This window comes from Bombyx mandarina, chromosome 23, assembly GCF_030267445.1.
Source record: "Bombyx mandarina strain Sakado chromosome 23, ASM3026744v2".
Lineage (NCBI taxonomy): Eukaryota > Metazoa > Arthropoda > Insecta > Lepidoptera > Bombycidae > Bombyx > Bombyx mandarina.
In genome coordinates this window covers 7,845,940-7,868,603 of record NC_143229.1, presented here as the reverse complement: position 1 = coordinate 7,868,603, position 22,664 = coordinate 7,845,940, and the positions used below count along the sequence as shown (strand labels likewise).

Below are 22,664 nucleotides of genomic sequence, written 5' to 3'. Positions count from 1 at the left end.
AATAAAATTTCGTAGACCGAATAAATATAGCATTAAGGAACACCTTATAGAAGTAATTATAATTGTCTATTAGAATTAGATTGTGTTAATTTGATATAAAATATTTCAAAGCTATGTAATTAATGGAGGGAGGGGGCATTGGCTAATGTGAACCCGCATGAATGGGTACCATATTCTCGTCTATTTCTGCCGCATAGCACTCATACGTTCAGGCTTGAAGCTTGGCACCAATATACATAAAATCGTGATTTCGACGTCATTTATTAATGGGGTGGGGGAGGCGGCAGCATTCGTTAAGTCCCGATAACCACTTAACATCGGATGGTTCGTGAGCTCGTTCACTCCTATAGTGCAACAAAAAGCTTTGGATGCTTAAATTTTTATAACGAATTTAAAATAGTTTATCTTACAAAGGAATGGTTTGAAAACTATTCACAGTTCATCTTTATCTGTGTTAATGGAAGAAATATTATAAATCAATCAATTGTGTTTCGGATTCAATGGTTCTATTTATTTAACTAGCACAGGTTGCTTCACTTGTCTATTAAACTTTCCTTAATGTACTGGCGTTTAAATATCACTCATATAAAAATGTTTGTTCAGTCATAAATCATAATTATTTATTGAGAAAACCGATCTAATAAAGTCATTCATGGTCCGTATCTGGGTAGAAGAAGCAACTTAAAAATATTAATTCTCTCGTGTTGTGTTGTCGGGATGTTTTTGATATTCTAAAAATGTCGTTTCGGGTCGACGCGTATGGTGTTTTAAAATATTTTTGATAATTCTTTTTTATTATTTGGAATCGCATTAGTCTTCGGTGGCGGCGCTTTGCAAAAATAGATTTTGGCGGCAGTGCGAGTTGAATCCCGAGTCCCGGTCGGACTTGCCCAGTGCATCGCCAGCTCCCACCAAATTCATTTAAATTAAACACCACGTAAAAATACAGCTGTGGAAATTATATAGTGTTCGGGGCCAGACAAAATGATGTCGGAAACGGAGTTATTTTCGTGATATCAATAGTTATTAAGTGAAGTGTTATGTAAAATAGGAACGTGTGGAAAAGTTCAAGTGTAGTCATAATTAAAATGAACGGTACAGGGACACTGCGTTCCAAGTTCAGGGGCGTGAAAAAAGAGTTGTTAGACAGACAGACTAGCATGATAATCCAGTCAATGACAGTAGGTATACTACATTGATATGACTATAGAAAAAAAATACTTTAAATTACATACTACAAACTGATAAATAGAACAGAATTTGCATTATTTCTAATTTTAAAAATAGCGGACGTTTGGTTATTGATGATTGATAAATGATAGTAATTGCACTATTGTTTACATACTGTATGAAATTAGGTCAAATACATTAACGCAATCTTAAAACATCTCACCGTCGAAACATCTTTTGTGCTCTCACGATACCGGAGTACATTTTTTTGTATGAGTCATTGATTTTCAAGAAGTTCTTCGTCAATGTTTATTTTCCAAGCGATTGGTAAAACACAAGATCCACGTGAAGTGCGATCAGCTGAGCGAATAATCGAAACCACCAGCTTGGTTATCAGATCGATATGGTTCCCACGACGACGCGGTAACCCCACCATTTTATGAGGTCTCTTGAAAGTGTACTGTCCGTTTGTTTAGAGAGTAGCATTCGCCATGGCTTCTTCCGGTGTTGCGTCCCCCACAAAACAACCATGATTCATTCGGGGCAGGCTATTGATCTAGTGCAGTTGTTGTCGCACCGGTGATTTCGTTGCGTTTATGCAACTACGTTATTACTATGATTCGTCGGTATGTATGACTTGTTAACTGCGATTTTCCATGTCTGCTTTTCAACTAAAAGGCAGCCAGATAATCGTTAAACATTTTACTTCGATGTCTTCGATAACAATCAAATCAAATTGCTTATCGATGATTGTGGCACACAATTAATTCGATTATGTCATTAAATGATTCATATTTGTCTCGTGTATCTTTGGTTGGCGTATGCTGAAGTGTTGTGAGGAAGTTTATGAAATATTCTTTGAATTTTACTTGACATGAATAGTAATCAATTTATTTATCAACAATGATCAAAGCTTATTATGCATAAGCAAACCTCCAGGGGTACATGCTGCTAAATCATGGATTGTTTTTTTAATTGTACATGTAATAAAATGTATTTTGTTTACAGATTGATGAACTATACTTGGAAATACTTTACGAGATCCTACACAATGTCGGGGGATGTGATGTAGGCTGTGAAGTCGGACAGCACGCGATGCTATCCTACGTGCAAGAAGCATTTAAAATAGGCAATGATAAACACACGCAACTTCTTACCAAAGCGGAGGCTAAAGAGCCTCCGGAGTTGATGCTGAATGTCGAGGTGGTTGAAGCCAAAGATTTAGTTCCTAAAGACCCGAATGGTCTCAGCGATCCGTTCGTTACGATTTATTTGATGTCGAACTCGTCACACCGGTACAACACATCGGTGAAGTCGGGAACTCTAAATCCTGTTTGGGAAGAACATTTTTCTTTGTGAGTATACTATTATTATTGATTCTGAAATATTTATGAGCTATTAAATTCTTGTATAGCGTGATAAGGGGACATGCTGCGCCGACTCCTCATAATGGGGGACTTCTCAAAATGGGATAAGGGCAAAAATATATATTTTAGTCTTATTTACAAATGCTTGTTGAGGGCAATAGTACACGAAAACTAAAACAGATTGTAATCCTGTTCATTCTTGCACGATATCGAATTTGGACTTAGAGACTTTATTAAATTAAATTTGTTAGCATTGTAAGCCATGTAATGCAACGAAAACGCATTTTTTTTATTCCCCTTCCGCTCGTGGACGTCAGCAATGCCAGGGGCAGAGCCAAGCCTCTGCCTACCGCTTAAAACTCTCCATAAGCCGCGTTTGAAAACAAGTGTGATGTGTGATGTCTATAGTAGTCTTGTGTCAAGAAGTGGGTCGTCTACATCAATATTTACTGTAGATTGCGGATACATATTGATGATTAGCTTAGGGAATTAATTTAGTGTTCCGTCTATGTTGAAGTAGTATATTTTACCATTTTGGCAGGTATACTTAAAGTGGCGATACTAAAATTCGAAAAAATGTATTTATTTTTGTTAAATATTAACGTATGTCATGCAATATAGCATCAGCCTGAAGATAGGACGAAAAAAGAAACACATATAGTAAAGATCGTTCGGTATTTGGATGTGGTAATAAAACGTTTACGATTTTTCTGTACCGCTTCAATGCAGAATGCAGGCCACGTTTTGCTTGGCAAAGTTTTTTTAAACTTCAGTAGTTTTAATTCGATTTGTCCACAGACTTCCATTCGAATAAATAGATGACTTAGTTTTTTTTTTTATTGCCCTTGAGGCACCGGCAAACGTCACCTGATGGTGAGAGATTACCTTCGCTCATGGACATCAACAATACCAGAGGGCAGAGCCAAGTCGCTGCCTACAAAATTACTTATATCAAAATCGTGATAAACGTAAAAATGCAAAATAATATTATTACTTTGTTTCAGACCCATGTCTGGTACTGTGAATGAAGATTCCCTTTGCCTAGAAGTGTGGTAAGTTTTTTTTTATTACTTGATTGTCGCAATTGGTATGCAAGTTCAGCTGAGCCCTCATACATCTGTATATGTCGACAACGTGCAAACAGGAGGATTTCTGCGGTAATTTTACTATTCATTGAAGATAAAAGAGGAAAGTGTACATAACTAATATGCTCAAGATATTATTATTAACCTCCTGTGTCATGTGGCTTGACTCACATTAATGTACCAGTGAATATTTCACTCATACCAGCAACACCAGAGGCATAGGCATTCTTCATTCGCTGCTGCCTACCGTCACAACTAAAGCTACTATTACGATAGGTCCTTAATACTGTATGTCATATACAGATACCCTTATTTATTAGCAAACCTCAATAAATTACGTACAAAGTACAAGTTTTAAGTGCATCAAAGTACATATATTTGATCTTAGATAACTTTGAAAATTATTCGGTAGTCTACTTTTTTATATATATATTTTTTTTTTATTGCTTAGATGGGTGGACGAGCTCACAGCCCACCTGGTGTGAAGTGGTTACTGGAGCCCATAGACATCAACAACGTAAATGCGCCACCCACCTTGAGATACAAGTTCTAAGGTCTCAAGTATAGTTACAACGGCTGCCCCACCCTTCAAACCGAAACGCATTACTGCTTCACGGCAGAAATAGGCAGGGTGGTGGTACCCACCCGCCCGGACTCACAAGAGGTCCTACCACCAGTAAAAAATTATATTATATATTTAATATTTTTGTATTGTTTAGATGGGTGGACGAGCTCACAGCCCACCTGGTGTGAAGTGGTTACTGGAGCCCATAGACATCTACAACGTAAATGCGCCACCCACCTTGAGATATAAGTTCTAAAATCTCAGTATAGTTACAACGGCTGCCCTACCCTTCAGACCGAAACGCATTACTGCTTCACGGCAGAAATAGGTAAGGCGGAGGTACCTACCCGCGCGGACTCACTAGAGATCCTACCACCAGTCTAGTCATTTGTTTCCAAATTTAAAGTAATTTCTACGCAGTTTGAGTTCACGAATATATTCACTACGGGTTTTTTTTTTAAATTGTGTTAAATTATAAATGTTATTTGTCTCGAGAAAGAAACGTCGTGAGTGTGTACTCAAGTACTCATAGTTAGATCGTTGATATTGTTCTACTTTTGACACTAGGTATAAATATTTTAAAATACAAACTTTAAGTCTGGCTATATTTTGTTGTTGTAGTAGAGTCTGTATGTAACAATCGGATAAGCGTCAGCGCTTTTTGTTCACAGGGACTTCGATCCAGCAGAGACGGTCAAAGAGAAGATGACGAAAATATTTGATGTGAAAGGCGTGAAAGGTCTCCGTAAACTGGTCAAGGAGATCGCGATTACAGCCTCAACCGGAAAACATGACAACGAACTGATTGGAACATCTAATATACCACTCAAGGTATGTATTGCTCATATGGTTCATACTAGAGGTCGGGTTGGGGTTCATCTTTGGGGTTTCTCATTACATCGAAGCGTAAAGGAGCTAGCTACGTGTTCGTAAGCGCATACCACATAGTATAGACATCTCATTATTGTAGTGCCTTGAGACATGAGAGTTGAGTCTCAATTATACTGTCTAAAATACAAAACATCCACACACACTCTATTGTACTGTTTAAAGGGAAAGCTTCGAACTCATGTCTCAAGGTGGATGGCGGCATTTACGTTGTAGATGTTTATGGGCTCCGGTGACCACTTAACACCGGTTGGGGCGTGAGCTCGTCCACCCATCTAAGCAATAAATAAAAAATGCTTAGTATAACCGGAATACATGATTGTTTCGCGGCAGAAATAGACAATGTAGTGGAATCTACTTCGGCGGGCTTACAAGACGCCCTAACGCTACTAATTCTTTGTAATAAACATTGTCTTCTACTACACGATGTTATTTCTTTAGAAGTCGTTCGTGAACACATCTTAAGTTAGGATTCACATAGAAAAATTGGGAATTTTTGGGAAGCATTTGGGATTTGAACTCTGTCATAGTGGCAGCGTTCGTTTTCCTTTAGTTTACGATGAGTAACACAATTTATTATCCTGGCTGAGCCTTTGCTCGCCCACTTGTCCTGGTGAAACTGGAAAGGCCTCCGGGCCACAAGTAATTCTTCAATCATAAAAAAAAACAATTTATTATCTCAGTATTAGCTTGCAAAATAAGCGCATTATTAGTTAGGCGATTTTTTTTGTCATACCTAATTGTTGGTAACCAAAGGGACATTTGTATAAGGATAATAAGGGGTAGCCAACTACTTGCTAACTTACGTCAACCTAAGAGAATTGCTAACGTTGCCCTTAGCAAGAGCAGTGCTTCGCTGAATCTACCACCGGATCAGAATCGTGAACCACTCAGAGGATCCGATTAGAAACTCATTGGGCTAGCGAGTGGCGAACCTTATAAATAATTTTTTTATTGGTTAGATGAGTGGACGAGCTCACAGCCCACCTGGTGATAAGTGGTTACTGGAGCCCATAGACATCTACAACGTAAATGCGCCATCCACCTTGAGACATAAGTTCTAAGGTCTCAGTATAATTACAACGGCCGCCCTGCCCTTCAAACCGAAACGCAATACTTTTTCACGGCAGAAATAGGCAGGGTGGTGGTACCTACCCGCGCGGACTCACAAGAGGTCCTACCACCAGTAAGAAACATATACAGTCTTATAACACTTACTTAAAATATACCAGTTGACAAATGTCCGTATCGTTAACGTCTGAACAACTTACGTTGTATTACCTAAAAATATTACATAACCAAAGAAACTATTAAATTAATGATACACTAAAATATGTAGTTTTATGTAGTTAATAAACACAGTCTGCCTTTATTGGCTCTGATGTGTTTATTATACGTTCTACCTTAAGTCGTTGAACCCTTGTTCTAGTAATTAATAAGGGTTGACCTGACCCGGATTAAGGGACCGGGTGTTTTGTATTTTTTATGCCGGTTTTTTTTAGCTTCAGCGACCAATCATTTCGGCTTCAAACTTTGTTGCTCTCACAAGTCTAGTCTGAATTAGAGTATGAAGTTTTTGAAAAAAATATTCGTTCATTATAGACAGATAATACACTGTGTAAGTAATAAAAATATTCTCTACCTACGGGTGTATTCACCTTCATCGCTTAAAATAAACCTGATTATTTATTATGTTTAAAAGAAGTGGTTTAGTCACGGTACCGTACATAGAGCATTTAAATGTAGACCATCAATGAGAGAGCGGAGTAGTATGACGCTTTTAATATAATATCTTTAAAAATTCACCGTGTACTTACTTCGTGAGGTCACTGGATCGTATAATATTGTGTATTCAGTTATCGGAAATTCAAATTATTTAGTAAATTTTATGTTTTCTAAGTATGTGTTTTTCTTTTTTTTTTTTCGTTACTATCTTGTTTCCGATCCGGTGGTAGATTCTACGAAGCACGGCTCTTGCTAGGGTTCGTGTTAGCAACAACGTCAGATTTGATCCCCGTGAGCTCACCTACTCGCCCGATTGTACTGATATAGCCTCTCAAGGCTTAGGTAGGATTTTTTTTTGTGATTTGTTTAAGACCTTCATAATTTCACGACAATTTATGACCTTCACGATTTTCGTAATCGTAAAGGCCTAAGCGATGTCTGACTTCAATACTAGCCGTATTTGCTTTGAGACCAAATTTCCAGTTAGTTATTGATGTGAAAACATCTTATTACCTACACCGTTATTCGCATCTACCTGGTGTTTCTTTGTACACATATTACTCATATATTAAAGTTACATAAAAGTATTAATTTGTACGAAAAATCTAAATTACGATTAATAAATAACGTTTCTAATTATTATTATTATTTTTTATTTATTGCTTAGATGGGTGGACGAGCTCACAGCCCACCTGGTGTTAAGTGTTTACTGGAGCCCATAGACATCTACAACGTAAATGCACCACCCACCTTGAGATATAAGTTCTAAGGGTCTCAGTATAGTTACAACGCGCAACATCCGCGCGGACTCACAAGAGGTCCTACCACCAGTAATTACGCAAATTATAATTTTGCGGGTTTGATTTTTATTACACGATGTTATTCCTTCACCGTGGAAGTACGTATTTCATTAGAAAAATTGGTACCCGCCTGAGATTCGAACACCGGTGCATCGCTTCAACACGAATGCACCGGATGTCTTATCGCTTAAGCCACGACGACTTCAAATATTTGGCAAATATTGTTTTGTCAATTACAAACAACGAAAATTTAGTTAATAAATGCAATTCCCCTGAAGTATAACAACATCGTTTTATTCTATGTTAAACCCGCATGAATTAAAGGCGTGTTATTAAAGTCCCACAGTTCCGTGTCCTTAGAATGTTCTCAATGGACAAAATGTATTTTAAAAACATTATTAATGGTTAAGATGCTCTGTCGTCGTAATAGAAGAGATACCGACATATGTAAACTTAACATAAATAAGCTAGTACAGATGTGGCCCATTTGTTGTGTGTAAATGTGTGTGTTGAGGGTGTGTTGTAAATATGAAATACATAAACAAGGAAGTTAATGAGTTTATTTATTATAACTGTAACGGAAGTATGTATACCTATCTGTATGATGACAATATGTACAAAGATTATAATATTATGTTTTGGTTGACTTGACCCTCGACCACCGATTTATCTGTCTGTTTGTTTGTTTGAGCGTCACGCAAAAACTACTGACCTGATTTTGATGAAACTTTTCGAGCTCGCAAGCTGGTTATTGAGCGCTTGACATGTCATTGTTTGAATTATTTTTGAAAATATCACTACCTACGTTGCCGATATCCATGTGTGACCGTCTAAAATTAAGTGATCCGTTCTAATTAAAAAAGAGATAGTAACGGCTACTCACATACGATCGATCGGACGACAACTGTTTTGATTATATTTTAAAGAATATTTATATACTTGTGGTGGTAGGACCTCTTGTGAGTCCGCGCGGGTAGGTGCCACCACCCTGCCTATTTCTGCCGTGAAGCAGTAATGTGTTTCGGTTTGAAGGGTGGGGCAGCCGTTGTAACTATACTGAGACCTTAGAACTTATATCTCAAGGTGGGTGGCGCATTTACGTTATAGATGTCTATGGGCCAGTAACCACTTTACACCACGTGGGCTGTGAGCTCGTCCACCCATCTAAGCAACAATATATATATATACAGAATAAATAGATCTAATACATTTGTATTTTTACAGTCCATTCCAGCCGGCGGTATGGCCATGTGGTTCAGTTTGAGCAAGAAGAGTAAGCTGCGTCGTCAGGGCGTCGTCAAAGTGCGACTCAACTTTTCCTCGGAAAAGAATAATCAAGTGGCGGCACAGGAACATCGGCATTTGTTAAGGATCGTTCTGTTGCACGAACTTGAAAATTCGAAGGTAGGAAATTTTCCGATGAGAATGCTCTTTGCGTGGGACAAACTTAAGATGTAAGTTTGAATTATAGCGCAATGTATAACGTGCAGCGATTTAAATACAAATATTTCTATACCAGAAAGGAGATGAAACAATCTGTCATTTATTTAATGGAAGCACAGATAATTATAAGATTAATGTTTAATATTTCGGATCTCGTTAGTTTGTACATGTATATACCTGCTTGTTTAAAAACGATACGAACTTGACGCAGTTTGGTTTGTAAATAAAATCACAGACAGACGCTTTTTTTTTAGTTTCCAAATAATCGTTTTTGCTATATAGAAGAATACGTCTTCTCACCTTCATTCGTTCGTTGGTAATATTTTTACTGCACCTGATTTTATTGTAACAAGTTACTGCATTGAGCCCCTGAGGTCATGACCTGGTTGTGTCAACATATAAATCAAAATATCATACGTCACGCATAATCGTGACCACTTACAGGTCAATTTTAATTTGAAACACATGAATAGTATTTTAAACTGTCAGTAATATAAAAAACGAATAAATATGTAATAGCAGTAATAAAACGCTCGAGTTTTCGTCACTCTGTGGCGCCGATGTTTAAGATTTTTTTTATCTACGTAGCCATACCCTGGTACGTCATCTTTGGTCTGGTTTCTTAGCTTTTGATCTTTATGAGGTATGCGGTTTCGTAAACATAGTTTTGTGTATGTTTCAATTTTGTCTGGAGTACGAACTTTTTCTGGTTTTTTAAATGGTTGATTGAGTTCATTAATGTAACAATCGATATCTTGCCCTTTAGGCCATGACGAATCTATGGTACAGAAATACATCTGAGCGTAGTAGTGTTTATTAAGTAATAAATAAGACATGTTGCCAAAAATCGGCCAAAAAATAAAAAAAACAATTAATGGAACTAAAAATAATATAATCGGTTGTTTTAATTTTGATGTTATTTGCCGTACTTATTGCGAGTCCGAATAAAATCTATGGCTTCCAGGAATAGCCGCTATTCTGAAAAGAGCCAGCAGCTAAAAAACAAACTTAATTAAAGTTTTATTTTTCTTAGATGGGTGGACGAGCTCACAGCCCACCTGGTTTTAAGTAATTACCGGAGCCCATAGACATTGACAATGAAAATGCTGCCACTCACCCTGACACATGAGTTCTAAGGTCTCAGTATATACAATACAACGACCAACACGCCCTTCAAACTAAAACCTTTTTTTTTATTGCCGTATAGGCAGACGAGCATACGGCCCACCTGATGGTGAGTGGTTACCGTCGCTCATAGACGTCAGCAATGCCAGGGGCAGAGCCAAGCCGCTGCCTACCGTTTAGTACTCTCCACAAGCCTCGTTTGAAGAAGTACATGTCATAGCGCTCGGGAAACACCGTGGAGGGGAGCTCATTCCAAAGCTCATTCCATTCCTCATTCCACACATTACTGCTTCACAGCAGAAATAGGCTGGATGTTGGTGCCTACCCTTGCGGACTCACGAGTCTTCCTATCACCCGTTGGTCTCGGTTGGGATGTCAATAAAAAAAGAAACCATCATATGCCTTACAATCATTCAGATCGACCAAAAATATGCATTTAAATCAGGTGGCCCCGTATTGGTGGTGTGGAAACTTCAGCGCTCCAGCCGAAGCGATCCTCACTCAGCACGTGGCGCAGAGCGGCCTCTCGCAGCTCGACAACAGCCTCGTGCAGTGGTCCGTCTACTGCGCCGTCACACCCGACCATCCCTTAAGCTTCAACCTCTTCAACACGCTTCTGGATAAACTAACAAAGCCATTGCAATCAAGTAGGTAACAAAATAAAAACATGTTTCCGCCTAAACAGATAAGGTCTTTCACCAACATAATTAACGTATTCGCTACATCGACCGTCTCTGCATCGAAATGAAACTGCTTAGAGCCTACGGAAAAGTAAAAAGTCGATTGTCTAGTCGTTTTCCAAAATCAAATGATGTTTATGACGTAAAGGAAAGTTGCAAAGTTAAATAAAATAGTCGGCGATGGTAGTTTATTGGATTAATAGATAAACCGTGAACCCACAAGTCGGTTTATTAAATAATAACGTTCGGTTTCGTGCCACAACACTCTACTTATATAAAATAAAAAAACGATTGATCTTAACATCTGAATAGTTACACCATAGTTCTCGGAAATAATTTTGTACTCCTAAGCAAGGTTTCTTGATATAATGTAAAATATATAATAGTTAGTTCCATTGAGGTTGCCATTCATGCCGAAATTTCATCAAAAAACAATTAATTTTTACCAATCCTACAAAATGTTATTCCAATTAGGTCTCATTATAGAAGAGGATGTCAAGTTGTTCTGGGATGGCGCAAGAAAATTACTACCCACGTGTTATAGTCACATTAGAAAATTAAGAAAGAAGACAGCCGGTGATAAAACCGTAATGAAAACTCTTAGAGAAGTCCTTAAAATACTGTACAAACTATCTATATTGGATGTTCCGGAGTGTATAGATTTGTTCCCTAAGACTTCTTATGGTTGGCTGAGAGATGACGCTGGGAAACTTAACGTGTACGAAGTATTGAATCAAGCAGTGATACAGGGCGCCTCCGACTGGTTCGTTCATATATTAGACAACAATGAATGCAAGGATAACACTGAAGAATCGCGTCTGCAGCATTTGATCAGGGTTATCCAGCTCGTGAGGTCCGACTTGCAAAGAGCTGTGGAATATTACGACAGAGTTTTCATAGAGTAAGTTTCTTCTTACATTCTTAACCGTTTCAACTGGGACGCGAGAGGTTTCGCTCGATGTGACAACTCCTTTGAGCGATTAAATAATATTAATAGATTTATGAAGGTCATGATTGACGGTGTAACTCATTGGTACTCATTAATATGTTTTTCAAGGAGGAATTTTTTCATAGCTTTACATTATGACTATTGACTTAGTAAGTATAATTGTTTCTTGCCATGAAGGTTTTGTTGAAATAATCTTTTTTGGGTTGTGACGTATCTGCCGCGTCGACTGTCCCCGCCCCCCGCACCGTACACCTCTATGAACCATAGCACTAGGGCTGTTATAAAGCTTAAAGTATTCTTTTAAAACGGGTCAGATTTTGAGGTTTACAGGTAGTGAGGCATGTTAAGCTCATATGGGTACCTACCATACTGCCTATTTCAGCCTCGAAACAATCATGGGGTCTACGCAACTGAAATTTCCAATTCCTATCTCTTGAGTGGCACCATCCCTGTCGTAACAGCTACGCTAGTAAAAAAAAGTCATATTGAAATATTAATTTCAATTCCAGGGTTATGAGTTTTCCATACACGAAGGCCCTCTATGGTCTGTACGAGAGCAAGATAGCCTCGTTAGTCGAACCTGAGGTTATAGAAGTGTGCAAATGCCTTAAGAGGCTCCAATATAACGAGGGTTCCACTACAACCGTTCATTTGGCTGGAGGCATTGCCGGAGTTACAGGACTGGGTGCTCCGGAAGTGGCCAATGAGCCTTTATCTATGGGGACCACACTGTTTGAGCTATATTTGGCTTTACAGAGGTTTTTGCTGTAAGTATACCATAATGATTTCTGATAGTCCATTCAGGTTCCATAAATAGTACGCGGCATGCACTCTCCTATCACTGAGGGGAGAAAGGGGAATATCAAATTTAGAATGAGCTATATGCTTACTGAGGTGGAACGGTTCAATCAAATAGCTATTTTGTTAAACCGGGTATGCAGTCTCGTCACTGAGAATAAACTGCACAGAATTTATATTAACAGTCTAAAACCTATTTATGTAGTATCATTTACGTGGACCATATAACCATATTCTTAGATCTGTCTAAGACCACACTCTCGCTGCGACATAACGGACGTGAGGGCTACTTTTGAACAACAAATTAGTTTTATTATAGATATAAACATTTTATAAGAAAATTGCATTACTTTTTGGAATTCGGAATATATAATAAGACTACTATTTTCAGGTTAGGCCAGGGCTTGAATGAGACTGAATGGAGTTCCTATGCGATATCTAAATTCCACGGATGGTTTTTCGGCGGTGTCGCCCAGTGGCTGGACATCGCGGCTTTCAAAGCTCTAACACGTATAGAAAAAGCAGTCGACTTAGACAATTTAGTTCCGGTCGACACTAACGTGAAGTACAGCAGTTCCGGAGTCGACACTCTCGCTATATTTTATCAGATTAAAATATTCTGGCAACAATTAGCGTGGCCTGACGTTGAAGGTTGTTACACGTTCGTCGCTAAGATTATTGATGTGAGTACGATTTTTAGTTAATTTATTGAATATATAAAGTAAGGGTCTTAATAACTATAATTTAACAATAATAATATTTTAGTTATAACAATTGGTGAGTGATAATTTCAATAATTGGAAACTAAGAACAAATAGGAAAACTATATGAAAAGTAGTTTTGAGGCATATGAGGCACTAATTAAACGATTTTATTATTTATGTACTTATAAATAAAATTTGATGATTTTATATTTTTTTATAACGACTGCGATGGCATAAAGTAATGTGTGTATCATCGATTGTATCGAATAATCGATATATATCGATTAGGTCGTCGTTTGTTTTCACGTAAAGTTCGTCCTATTTTTGTAAAGTTTACAGGTGGGCCACCGTAATTACCACGGTAAACCAGAACCCATAGACATCAACAACGTTAGTGCCGTCGCCCACCATGAGACATGAGTAAAATAGCTAACCCACCCTTAAAACTGAAACGCTGTAATTGTTTCGCGGTACAAATAAGCAGTGTGTTGATATCTACCAGTGTGGGCTCAAGTTAAACTGGTAAATTGAGTTGCGATGAGCTGATGGAATTCAGTTGAGTTTTGCATTTATATAAAATGTTGTAAGGTTAATTTTTTTTTAATACAACGTCTATTCATCTATTTTTCATTTTAGATTCGGTATTCAGATTTGAATATAATTTAAGGTCTCTCGTAAACACTTACTTTATTCATAGAAGTGTCATTACAAATTGGTTAAATTTTTAGGACATTTGTCGTTGTTGCGTATTCTATTCGGATAAAATGGCGAATAGAGTGGACAGCGTCGGGACTGTGACTACTGTGTATGAAGAGAGATTCGAGGTTACAACAGAATGGTGTGTCGCCATCAACAACATAGATTACGTTAGGCAAAGCTTGGAGCCATTCGTCGAGGAGCTGGGTATGGACGATATCATACAGAAGATGTGTGAAGCTAGATCGCCAATTGAAGCTCAAAGGTAATGTTACGGGCTGGAGTTCGGGATAAATAAACGTTCCACCAAAGTACTAATTAAAATTCTATTTAACACCTAAAAAACTCACAGAATACTTTACACTTCGTAATTCACTTCAGGTGGTCCTTTCGCTGTAACGTTTTGCGTAGTTCCGATTACTAACTGCCTTCGTGACATCCCTAAAATGTTTTTATAGTCGATACGACTTCCCTAGAATTATCGAGGACATTCCTCACTATTCGAGTATTTTCGATATGTGTTTCCGCCATTTGAAAATAGATGGCGTTGTACTTCTCAAGCGTTCTCGATTCTACTAGTTTTTATATTCGTTTCTGCCATTCGACGATAGATGGCGTTGCTCTTATCTGTGTGACAGTATTTACGAAAAAAAAATGTTTTTCCTACCTATTCTGATAGCCTTGAGAGGCTATTTCAGCCTCGCCTTAACGTGTGTAGGTGAGCTCACGGGGCTCAAACTGGAGTGTTGCTAACACTGACCCTAGCAAGAGCAGTGCTTCGCAGAATCTACCACCGGATCGGAAACGATGACTTGTTATGATTACATTATATTAATAATAACTGGGAACTAATCACACATGGTCATCTAGCCCCATATTAAGATTCTCTGTGTTATGGGTTACCAGAGGCTGATATAGTATTTATATACGATTAAATATATACATCATTATATAGATAATAAACACCTAGATATAGAGCAAACAAATCGGTTCATCACGCGAATGTTTACCCGATGTGGGAATCGAACGGCCCTAGGCGTCGGTCAGTAACAGTCAGGGGCACTAAGTAATACACCACTGAGTCAGCCGGTCATTATCATTTTTAATAATACATTACACTACATTATAATAAAATTTGCATCAAAAATATATTACGTATTACTATGTAATTACAAATATATTAGACAATAAAGAAAGCTTATACTCGTAAAGTGTTTCTTGGTTTATAATTCAGATTTCAACTTCATGTCTTCAGGTGGGTTGTCGTATTTTGTAAACTGCTTTACCATGCTCTGTCCTCAAGGGTTGATCTTGGCTCGTATGAGTTTATCGAGACGAGTCACTCGTTGGCTTTCTTCAAAGCGTTTTGTTCATTCTCATTCCTTGAACTTCATAATAGTACCATGAAGGGACAACTTAAGTCCAGACTAAAATACTTATGTGAAAAACAGAGACACATAAGTAAACTTACTCATGTAAAAATACCTATATTTGATAACTATGTAAAAAATAAAATCTTAGAATATATTTTCAATGATAAATTAGAAAGACTGGCCATCCTTTTTTTCCGTATGTTTGCAAGTTGTCGCAAAACTGCAGAAAAAATTAACAAATTTCCCAAATTTTACATCGAAATTGCAGCGGTAGAAACAATGGGTCACAAAATCGACATATAATTTTAACACAAAAATCCAATGACTAATCTTAAAGCTAAATGCTATCGGGAAAGCATTGAGCAAAATTCCATAACCAGTGCTTGTCTACTATTCACAAAGGTTCTAACTTGATCTCTCTAAACAAGAATTTTGTTGGAAACAGTACTAAGTGTTTTAAAGTTAATAAAAATTGACTATAAAAATATCTAATTTATTTTCAGATGTAAAGAGACTCTACAAAACGTTATTGCCAATGCAATAGACACAGTTAAAAACAAAATCGTCGATCTCTTAGAGGTCATGATCAAAAAGGTGAGTTTCGAGAAATAGAATTACATTATTAATGTAATTAAAAAAATGCACTGTATAGAAATGTTCTCTGCCTGATTACTTTTCATGTTTTCTAATTATAGATATTGGGTACCTGTTGAAAGTACCTACGCATAAATATTTGGGATACCGATTTGAATTAATGATTAGAAATTTGATAATTTCAGATGATGCCATCCATTACCCGGTTCTTAGTGGAAGGTGCCGAACTACTACATCAAGACTGTTCAAGCATGGATCGCGTTATGCGATACCTAGAGGCGAATCTCGATACATTGTACCAGCATTTGAACAACGAAAACTTTTCTAGAACTCTAGATATCGTTTGGGAACAACTCGGAGAAGTCTTGTATGAATTGATACAAGCTAACTTAGAAGTGGGTAGTTCCTTTAAGTTTCGTTGTACTTTTTACTAATTTTTTATTAATATATTTTCATACAGCTTCAATTTCAAAATTGTTCATAACAACTTATTTAACTCACACATTATTTAATATCAATTAAATTCCGTTTAATTATTTCATTCTAATTGTCCCAATATCGCATAATCTCATCCATTATCGAACGGTACTAACATAGTACTAATTTTGATTTGTAGAAAGAAAAAATCTTCACTCGTATCAGCTTGATTAGGCGTAGATATTTTGGAAAAAACAGAATATCCCCAAATTATGTATTATTTCGGGTAAATAATGTTGCATTTGTTATGCACGCTACTGAGATATTTTAATTTGTTTCAACGCACAAATACTAAACTAAAATAAATTCTCCTTAAAAGAAACTTAAATAGATATAGCTTGCCTTCAATAAAGAGAATATTAAATCAATACAAGTACAAGTTTTGGTTCTTAGGATATGATTTATACTTCACAATTGTTTTAATAGTTTAAAAGCACGTTTTTAACATTTACTATTGTTTGTTAGCACCGAAGGGCAAAGATAACTCGATTTATCGACCCGAGACGCTTGAGCAAATCGGCAGCCGCCCAGTTAGACGCGGTAATTTTTATATTTTAAGAGCACTTTTATGTCCTGTTTCCGTGATTGTTTCGCATAGTTTTGTTTACATTGCTAGTTATGCTGTGACTGAGAAATATTATAAAGTAATAAACACGCAATTTATGTGAAGGCAGAGAAAATGCTGTGGTTCTTGTAACTCGACAATAATTTATTGCTTAAGTAAGCATTATTTAAACTACAGTAATCCCCCTATAACACAGTGGATTGGTTCCGCGTTGTGTAAAACGCGTTGCGGAAGTATTTGTGTATAATACGCCCATATGATTCAATATATTAATTACGTTCGAATAATTCACGTTTAACTTTTATCGATAAACGGGGTTTAAAATCGAATATTAACGAAAACTATGTTATAAACAAAATATGTGCGTTTATTAATATCAAATCGAAAAAAACCCTTGTTTTACGGAAAAAACATGTGATATATGAGAGAAATGAAATCGTGTTATTAGATTACCGCATTATAGTGGGGATTGCTGTTACTTTACCTTTTTTTGATTATTTGTCAATTTACAAGTATCCATTGAAAATTATGTATGAACTCAGTTAATTGTATAGTATTTACTTATTGTGTCAATGGCTTGTCCAAGAATATATACAAGAATATGGCTTATCTAGTACGTTGTTCCTTGTTGTGGCATGTGCAATACCTTCTTCATTGTACCGTGTATTGTGGTGTACCCCGAGAATGCTAAAGATCGAACAAAAATGTGTAATTATAAAATCGTAAGTGAAATACGATGGATGCTGGATGGATGATATGTATGCAACTTTTTTCTATCTATCTCGCTGACGCAAATATCGGAATAAAATGCGAGCAGTACATTTTTTATTTAGACAAAATACCATCACTAATTTTCTAATGTCGATCATTGCATGCTATCTGCATTTTTGCCATACTTTAAAAGTATGTAAGACATTACATTAAAATGACATTTAATATGCACTCAGTATAATTATAATGCATGGTGGTGGCTAACATTATCTTTACTTGATGTCAAATTAAGTTTTATAATTAATTGTGTGTCTCATCATTTCCAAAATTTGTTTTAATTTCTTTATTTGAAATAGATCGATTCAAATCTTTTTTTAACCAGTTCAATAAATCCTTAATAGTTCGTAATTATTTTTCAACAAGGTTTAAAAAGTCTTCATTACCACCAAAATAGTTACTTTCATCAGTCGTTTAAAACCCTGTTAAAACGTAGAGAAAAATACAAATATTTAGAAGTATTGAAATACATAGCGTATTTCGAAAGCATTTATGTCGAATGTGATTTTGCAGAAACGTCGTCCGCCATCTTTCTTTTCGAATCTCCACGAATGCTTGAAGATAATGATACGATCGTTCCGTCAAGACAACAAAGAGATGTACTCCTCGGATACCCTGAAACGCGTGGAGTATTTACTTAAATTACACGGTATGGAAACGAGGGAGCTAATTCACGAGTATCACCTTGGGAGGTGGCAAGAACAACAGTCTATTGTTGAACCGAAAATGGGTATTTTGACAGTCCGAGCTCAGTTCATCGATGACAATTTGAAAATCGAAGTCATGAACGCTAGAAACCTTGTGGCCACTGATTCGAATGGTGAGTGTCTTTTACATTTGAATTAATTCTATATAATATTAAATTAAATATACACCTAATTATGAGTGTTTGTGGCATACCACCATAAACTTACGATAGGTGGCGTGTGTGTGAGTGGTTACAATAAATATGTGTATTTTAACAATAATTTAATAGTAATGACACGAAAGGGCAAGCAGGTTTCTCTAGTAGCATATAATTAAGAAGAGAAGACGGTTGGACTTAAAAATATAGTGATGATTATATTCAAAATATCAAAAGAGTTGGAGGAAAAAAAAGTCGGACCTAATTTTGAAGTGTGCTTATCCCTATGCTTGTAATGATTATTAAAAATATGGCGTAAAATTTCAGGGTTGTGTGATTCGTATGTGCGTGTGGCGCTGCTACCAGAAGATTCCTTCGCGAATGTTGTAAAACCAAAAACGCAGACGCACAGTAAGAATCTGTTCCCGTTGTACGATGAAATGTTTCTCATGTAAGTAATTACGCGTCGGGTCAATGACCTCGAAGGTTCGCGGGAGCCGAATTTGCGTTACATTGCGTGCACATGATAGACGTTCTATATTACGTGCGTGTGGTTTTAAAATTAAACTATTCATAGGATCATTTTCGACTTTTCGAATACTCTCCGATAAAGTCGTAAACTGTAATACTAATTTTAATTAATTCTATAACACGCAAAAATCGGTTAACTACGATATACATATATAGCTAGTTTAGTAAATTTACATTATATTTTATTAATTTTGGACTAGTCGCTCGTTCTTGTCAATGTCAATTTTGTTCACAAACTTGAATAATATTTTGACAGCTACATATATTTTTCTAATTCATTTCTGTTTCCTCTGAGCACTTAAATATAAAGCGATTCGTTATTGATTTGTCGCGAAAAAATTCATTCCAGTCCTCTGAGTCCGGAGCAGCGTGGCATCGCCGACGGACTGTTGCATTTCGTTGTTAAGGACAAGGATATGTTCAGTGTGAGCAACACGTTTGTGGGTGAAGCGTATCTACACTTCAGCGAGATACCGGACACGCCCGCGCCCATCGGAAGCCTGCCGCAACAACATCTGCCTTTATCCAAACCCAACACTGTCGGTAAGAACAGAATTCTTTTTTTTTTGTGTAAATTAAAGAATACTCTCTCTCTCTCTCTCCCCTCTCTCCTCTCTCTCCCCTCTCTCCTCTCTCTCCTCTCTCTTCTCTCTCTCCTCTCTCTCCTCTCTCTCCTCTCTCTCCTCTCTCTCCTCTCTCTCCTCTCTCTCCTCTCTCTCCTCTCTCTCCTCTCTCTCCTCTCTCTCCTCTCTCTCCTCTCTCTCCTCTCTCTCCTCTCTCTCCTCTCTCTCCCCCTCTCACTCGCACGGGTAGGAACTACGGCCCTGTACGGCCCTATGCAGATTGATTCGCATCAATGCTGAATAGCACTCGCGCGGGCTCAATATATTATATCCACGACTGTTGTTAATTGTATCTAATTAATTAAGGACTTTTTAGCGGGAACTCGAGGAGTGAAGTTGTGTTATTTTGTCTATTTAGTGTTTCTTCAGGTTTAAATGTGTAATAACGGTGGTTTATTAACTGTTTAGTATTTGTGAAAGTGCACAAATGTGGGAAAATGAAACAATGCTGCTGAACGTAACTTCTCGGGATCCTCTAAAAAGTCCACTGAAAGTCTCAGTAAATCACCACCATTTTACTGAGATTATGTTTCATCTCATATCATCTCATCTCATTTCATTTCATAATATCATTGTTCATAATTATATATAAAAATATATATAAAAGATTAGGCTGTATCATGTATGATGCCTTTGCCTTTCCAGTTGGAAAATAAAACTACTACTACTACTACAAATTAATGAATACGGTACCTACTACCTTCATTAATTCATAATACTTTAGTGATATTTTTGATCGAAATTTCCTTATAATTGAAATGACCGGTGTCGTATGCGTTTTTATAGTGCACTATTTATTTACAGATGGCGATGCGATCAAGGCTTTGGACTCACGACAAGGAGACAGGCAAGCTCGAGATTTCATCAAAAAACAAAGACAGAAAATGCCGAGCAAGCAATTCTTTTCCTTAGGTTAATAGTATTCGTTTCTGTCATAAATAGTAGTTGTGTGTAACTTAGTCAGAGCCCCGCACTTGCGAGTGGTAGATCGATATAGAAATGGTCACAGCCCTGTAACTATTGTGAATATGAATAACACCGTGGAAACTATATATTTTTTATGTAAATCTATACAGCAGAGTTTATAATAAATATTGTCATAAAAAAAGAAAAAAACACGTTAAATAATCATAAAATTAAACGAAATTTTAAAGCTTAAGATTAAGTGTATTGTAATATAATTGAATTGCCTATTAATAATACTCTTTCATAAACCTCATGTTTCGGGTGTAAATCTGAAAGTCCGGGAACGCTGCCGAAGACGAAACAATTAACTATTTTTAGCGCGCATTGTAAAGCGTATCAAACTGAAGACGGCGTTTATTCGCTGATATTCGACCTTACTGATTCGTACTATAATTCAACTGTGACTTCTAACTCGTTTTTAATCACGGTAGCTACCTACGCTTACGTCGATCTTTATAGGCTTCGTCTTAATGCCAGGAGTAGTCGTTGGCTAATATCAAAAAGAACTTGTAGCAAAATTTTCAAATAAAATTTCGGGTTAATAATTTTTGTAACGTTTTCGACTCCCATGTTTTGTACGCTTTACATGGCACGCTTTAAAATATCAAATCGTTGAAACTGTTTATACCGTGGGTTGTTAGATTGCATGGCGGATCGAAGTCCAATTGAATACCCGGAATGATGGTAGCACAGGACTGGCACTGGGGATACTCTTAGAAGGGGCTATATCCAGCAGACGGTGTTTGTAGACTCATGATGATGATATCTATCACAAATGTTCAGACATACTGCCATTTTTGTCTTCAGGAGCGTTTCCTATACATAATATATTTGTATCAAATCACATTTGAATCTCATTTGCATGAGATAAAGCTGATTGGGATTAACAAAAAGCTATATAAAGCGATGTGTGTATTTATGGACAATAATGTAGTTTAGCTTAAATAATGTTGCTTATTAAAATAGAAAGATTTATTTAGATCTCTTAAGTGAAATCGAGTTAGTTGTTTGTGAAATAGAGAAGTACATAACGTTTAGTTTTTTAATTTCCACAAAATGTATGGTGCTTTATTTGTTAGCCTGTCGATACGGTCGTGTGTTGAAACTGAATTAAAGGATTTTGAATGTAAAATATAGATGAACTTAAAAAAGAGAATGCGAAGACTTTTTCCAACTTTTTTTTAAATCCTTATATGGCTGATTTAAAGATATCATAACGTGGATCCAGCCATCCACTTTTGAGACATGAGGTCGAAGCCTCAATTGTATGATATAACGTGCCTTTCGCTCAAACCTGATTACAGACTGCTTCGGAGCACAAATAAACAGAATCCTGGTACCAATTCGCTCGCAATCCGCCCCACAAATAATCCATATGTCTTATCAAATGTTTTATATTAAAGATATTAAATCCATACAATATAACACGGTTTTGTTTATAGGTTGCCATGTTTATAATCGTTAATAATATAAAAATTGGACTTAAAAAAAAATAGATGCTAAAGAGTCTGTGATAAAGAGTCGTGCCTTATTTATATTTCGTAGAATTATTTTGAATTTCCAAATTCCGTTTCATTTACTTGCCGATGTTTTTTATTGTATTTATTTTTAAATCCAAATTTATAATGACTCATTCGTCCTTGCAATGAAATGGGAATGAAATTGATATTAATTTTTAATTTTCTTAATGCAATAAATTTCAGTTTTAATTTATTGTTTTTTTTCCTGCTCTGATTGTCAACATACAACATAATTAATATCTTTATAATATAACTATAGAGGGTAGACTAACTTTCGGTAACGGATACCAAGACTCCTAGAAACCACAACACGTTCTCCCACTTTGAGACGTTAGGTTCTTAAATATTATGTGTATTATCTATACATTTGGTTGAAGTCCTAGTTGTATCGCATACGCATATGTTCGA

At 36.6% G+C, this 22,664-nt stretch overlaps 1 protein-coding gene across 5 annotated transcripts in view; it reads left to right on the top strand.

Moving 5' to 3' along the window:
• stac (C2 and C2B_Munc13-like domain-containing protein staccato) overlaps window positions 1-22,445 on the top strand; it is a 61,282-nt gene extending 38,837 nt beyond the window's left edge. For 3 of the 5 annotated variants that reach the window (XM_089737491.1, XM_089737494.1, XM_089737493.1), the window contains 16 exons: window positions 2,179-2,525; window positions 3,542-3,589; window positions 4,859-5,018; window positions 8,825-9,004; window positions 10,614-10,815; window positions 11,323-11,749; window positions 12,307-12,564; window positions 12,987-13,278; window positions 14,028-14,260; window positions 15,872-15,962; window positions 16,148-16,357; window positions 16,905-16,979; window positions 18,286-18,592; window positions 18,944-19,067; window positions 19,497-19,690; window positions 20,575-22,445. In XM_089737491.1, the coding sequence (XP_089593617.1) occupies window positions 2,179-2,525; window positions 3,542-3,589; window positions 4,859-5,018; window positions 8,825-9,004; window positions 10,614-10,815; window positions 11,323-11,749; window positions 12,307-12,564; window positions 12,987-13,278; window positions 14,028-14,260; window positions 15,872-15,962; window positions 16,148-16,357; window positions 16,905-16,979; window positions 18,286-18,592; window positions 18,944-19,067; window positions 19,497-19,690; window positions 20,575-20,687 (3,261 nt within the window). In that variant the 3' untranslated portion in view covers window positions 20,688-22,445. The remainder of the gene's footprint in view (window positions 1-2,178; window positions 2,526-3,541; window positions 3,590-4,858; window positions 5,019-8,824; window positions 9,005-10,613; window positions 10,816-11,322; window positions 11,750-12,306; window positions 12,565-12,986; window positions 13,279-14,027; window positions 14,261-15,871; window positions 15,963-16,147; window positions 16,358-16,904; window positions 16,980-18,285; window positions 18,593-18,943; window positions 19,068-19,496; window positions 19,691-20,574) is intronic. The other 2 variants (XM_089737492.1, XM_089737495.1) reach the window with 1 other exon arrangement.
• Window positions 22,446-22,664: the final 219 nt, after the last annotated feature.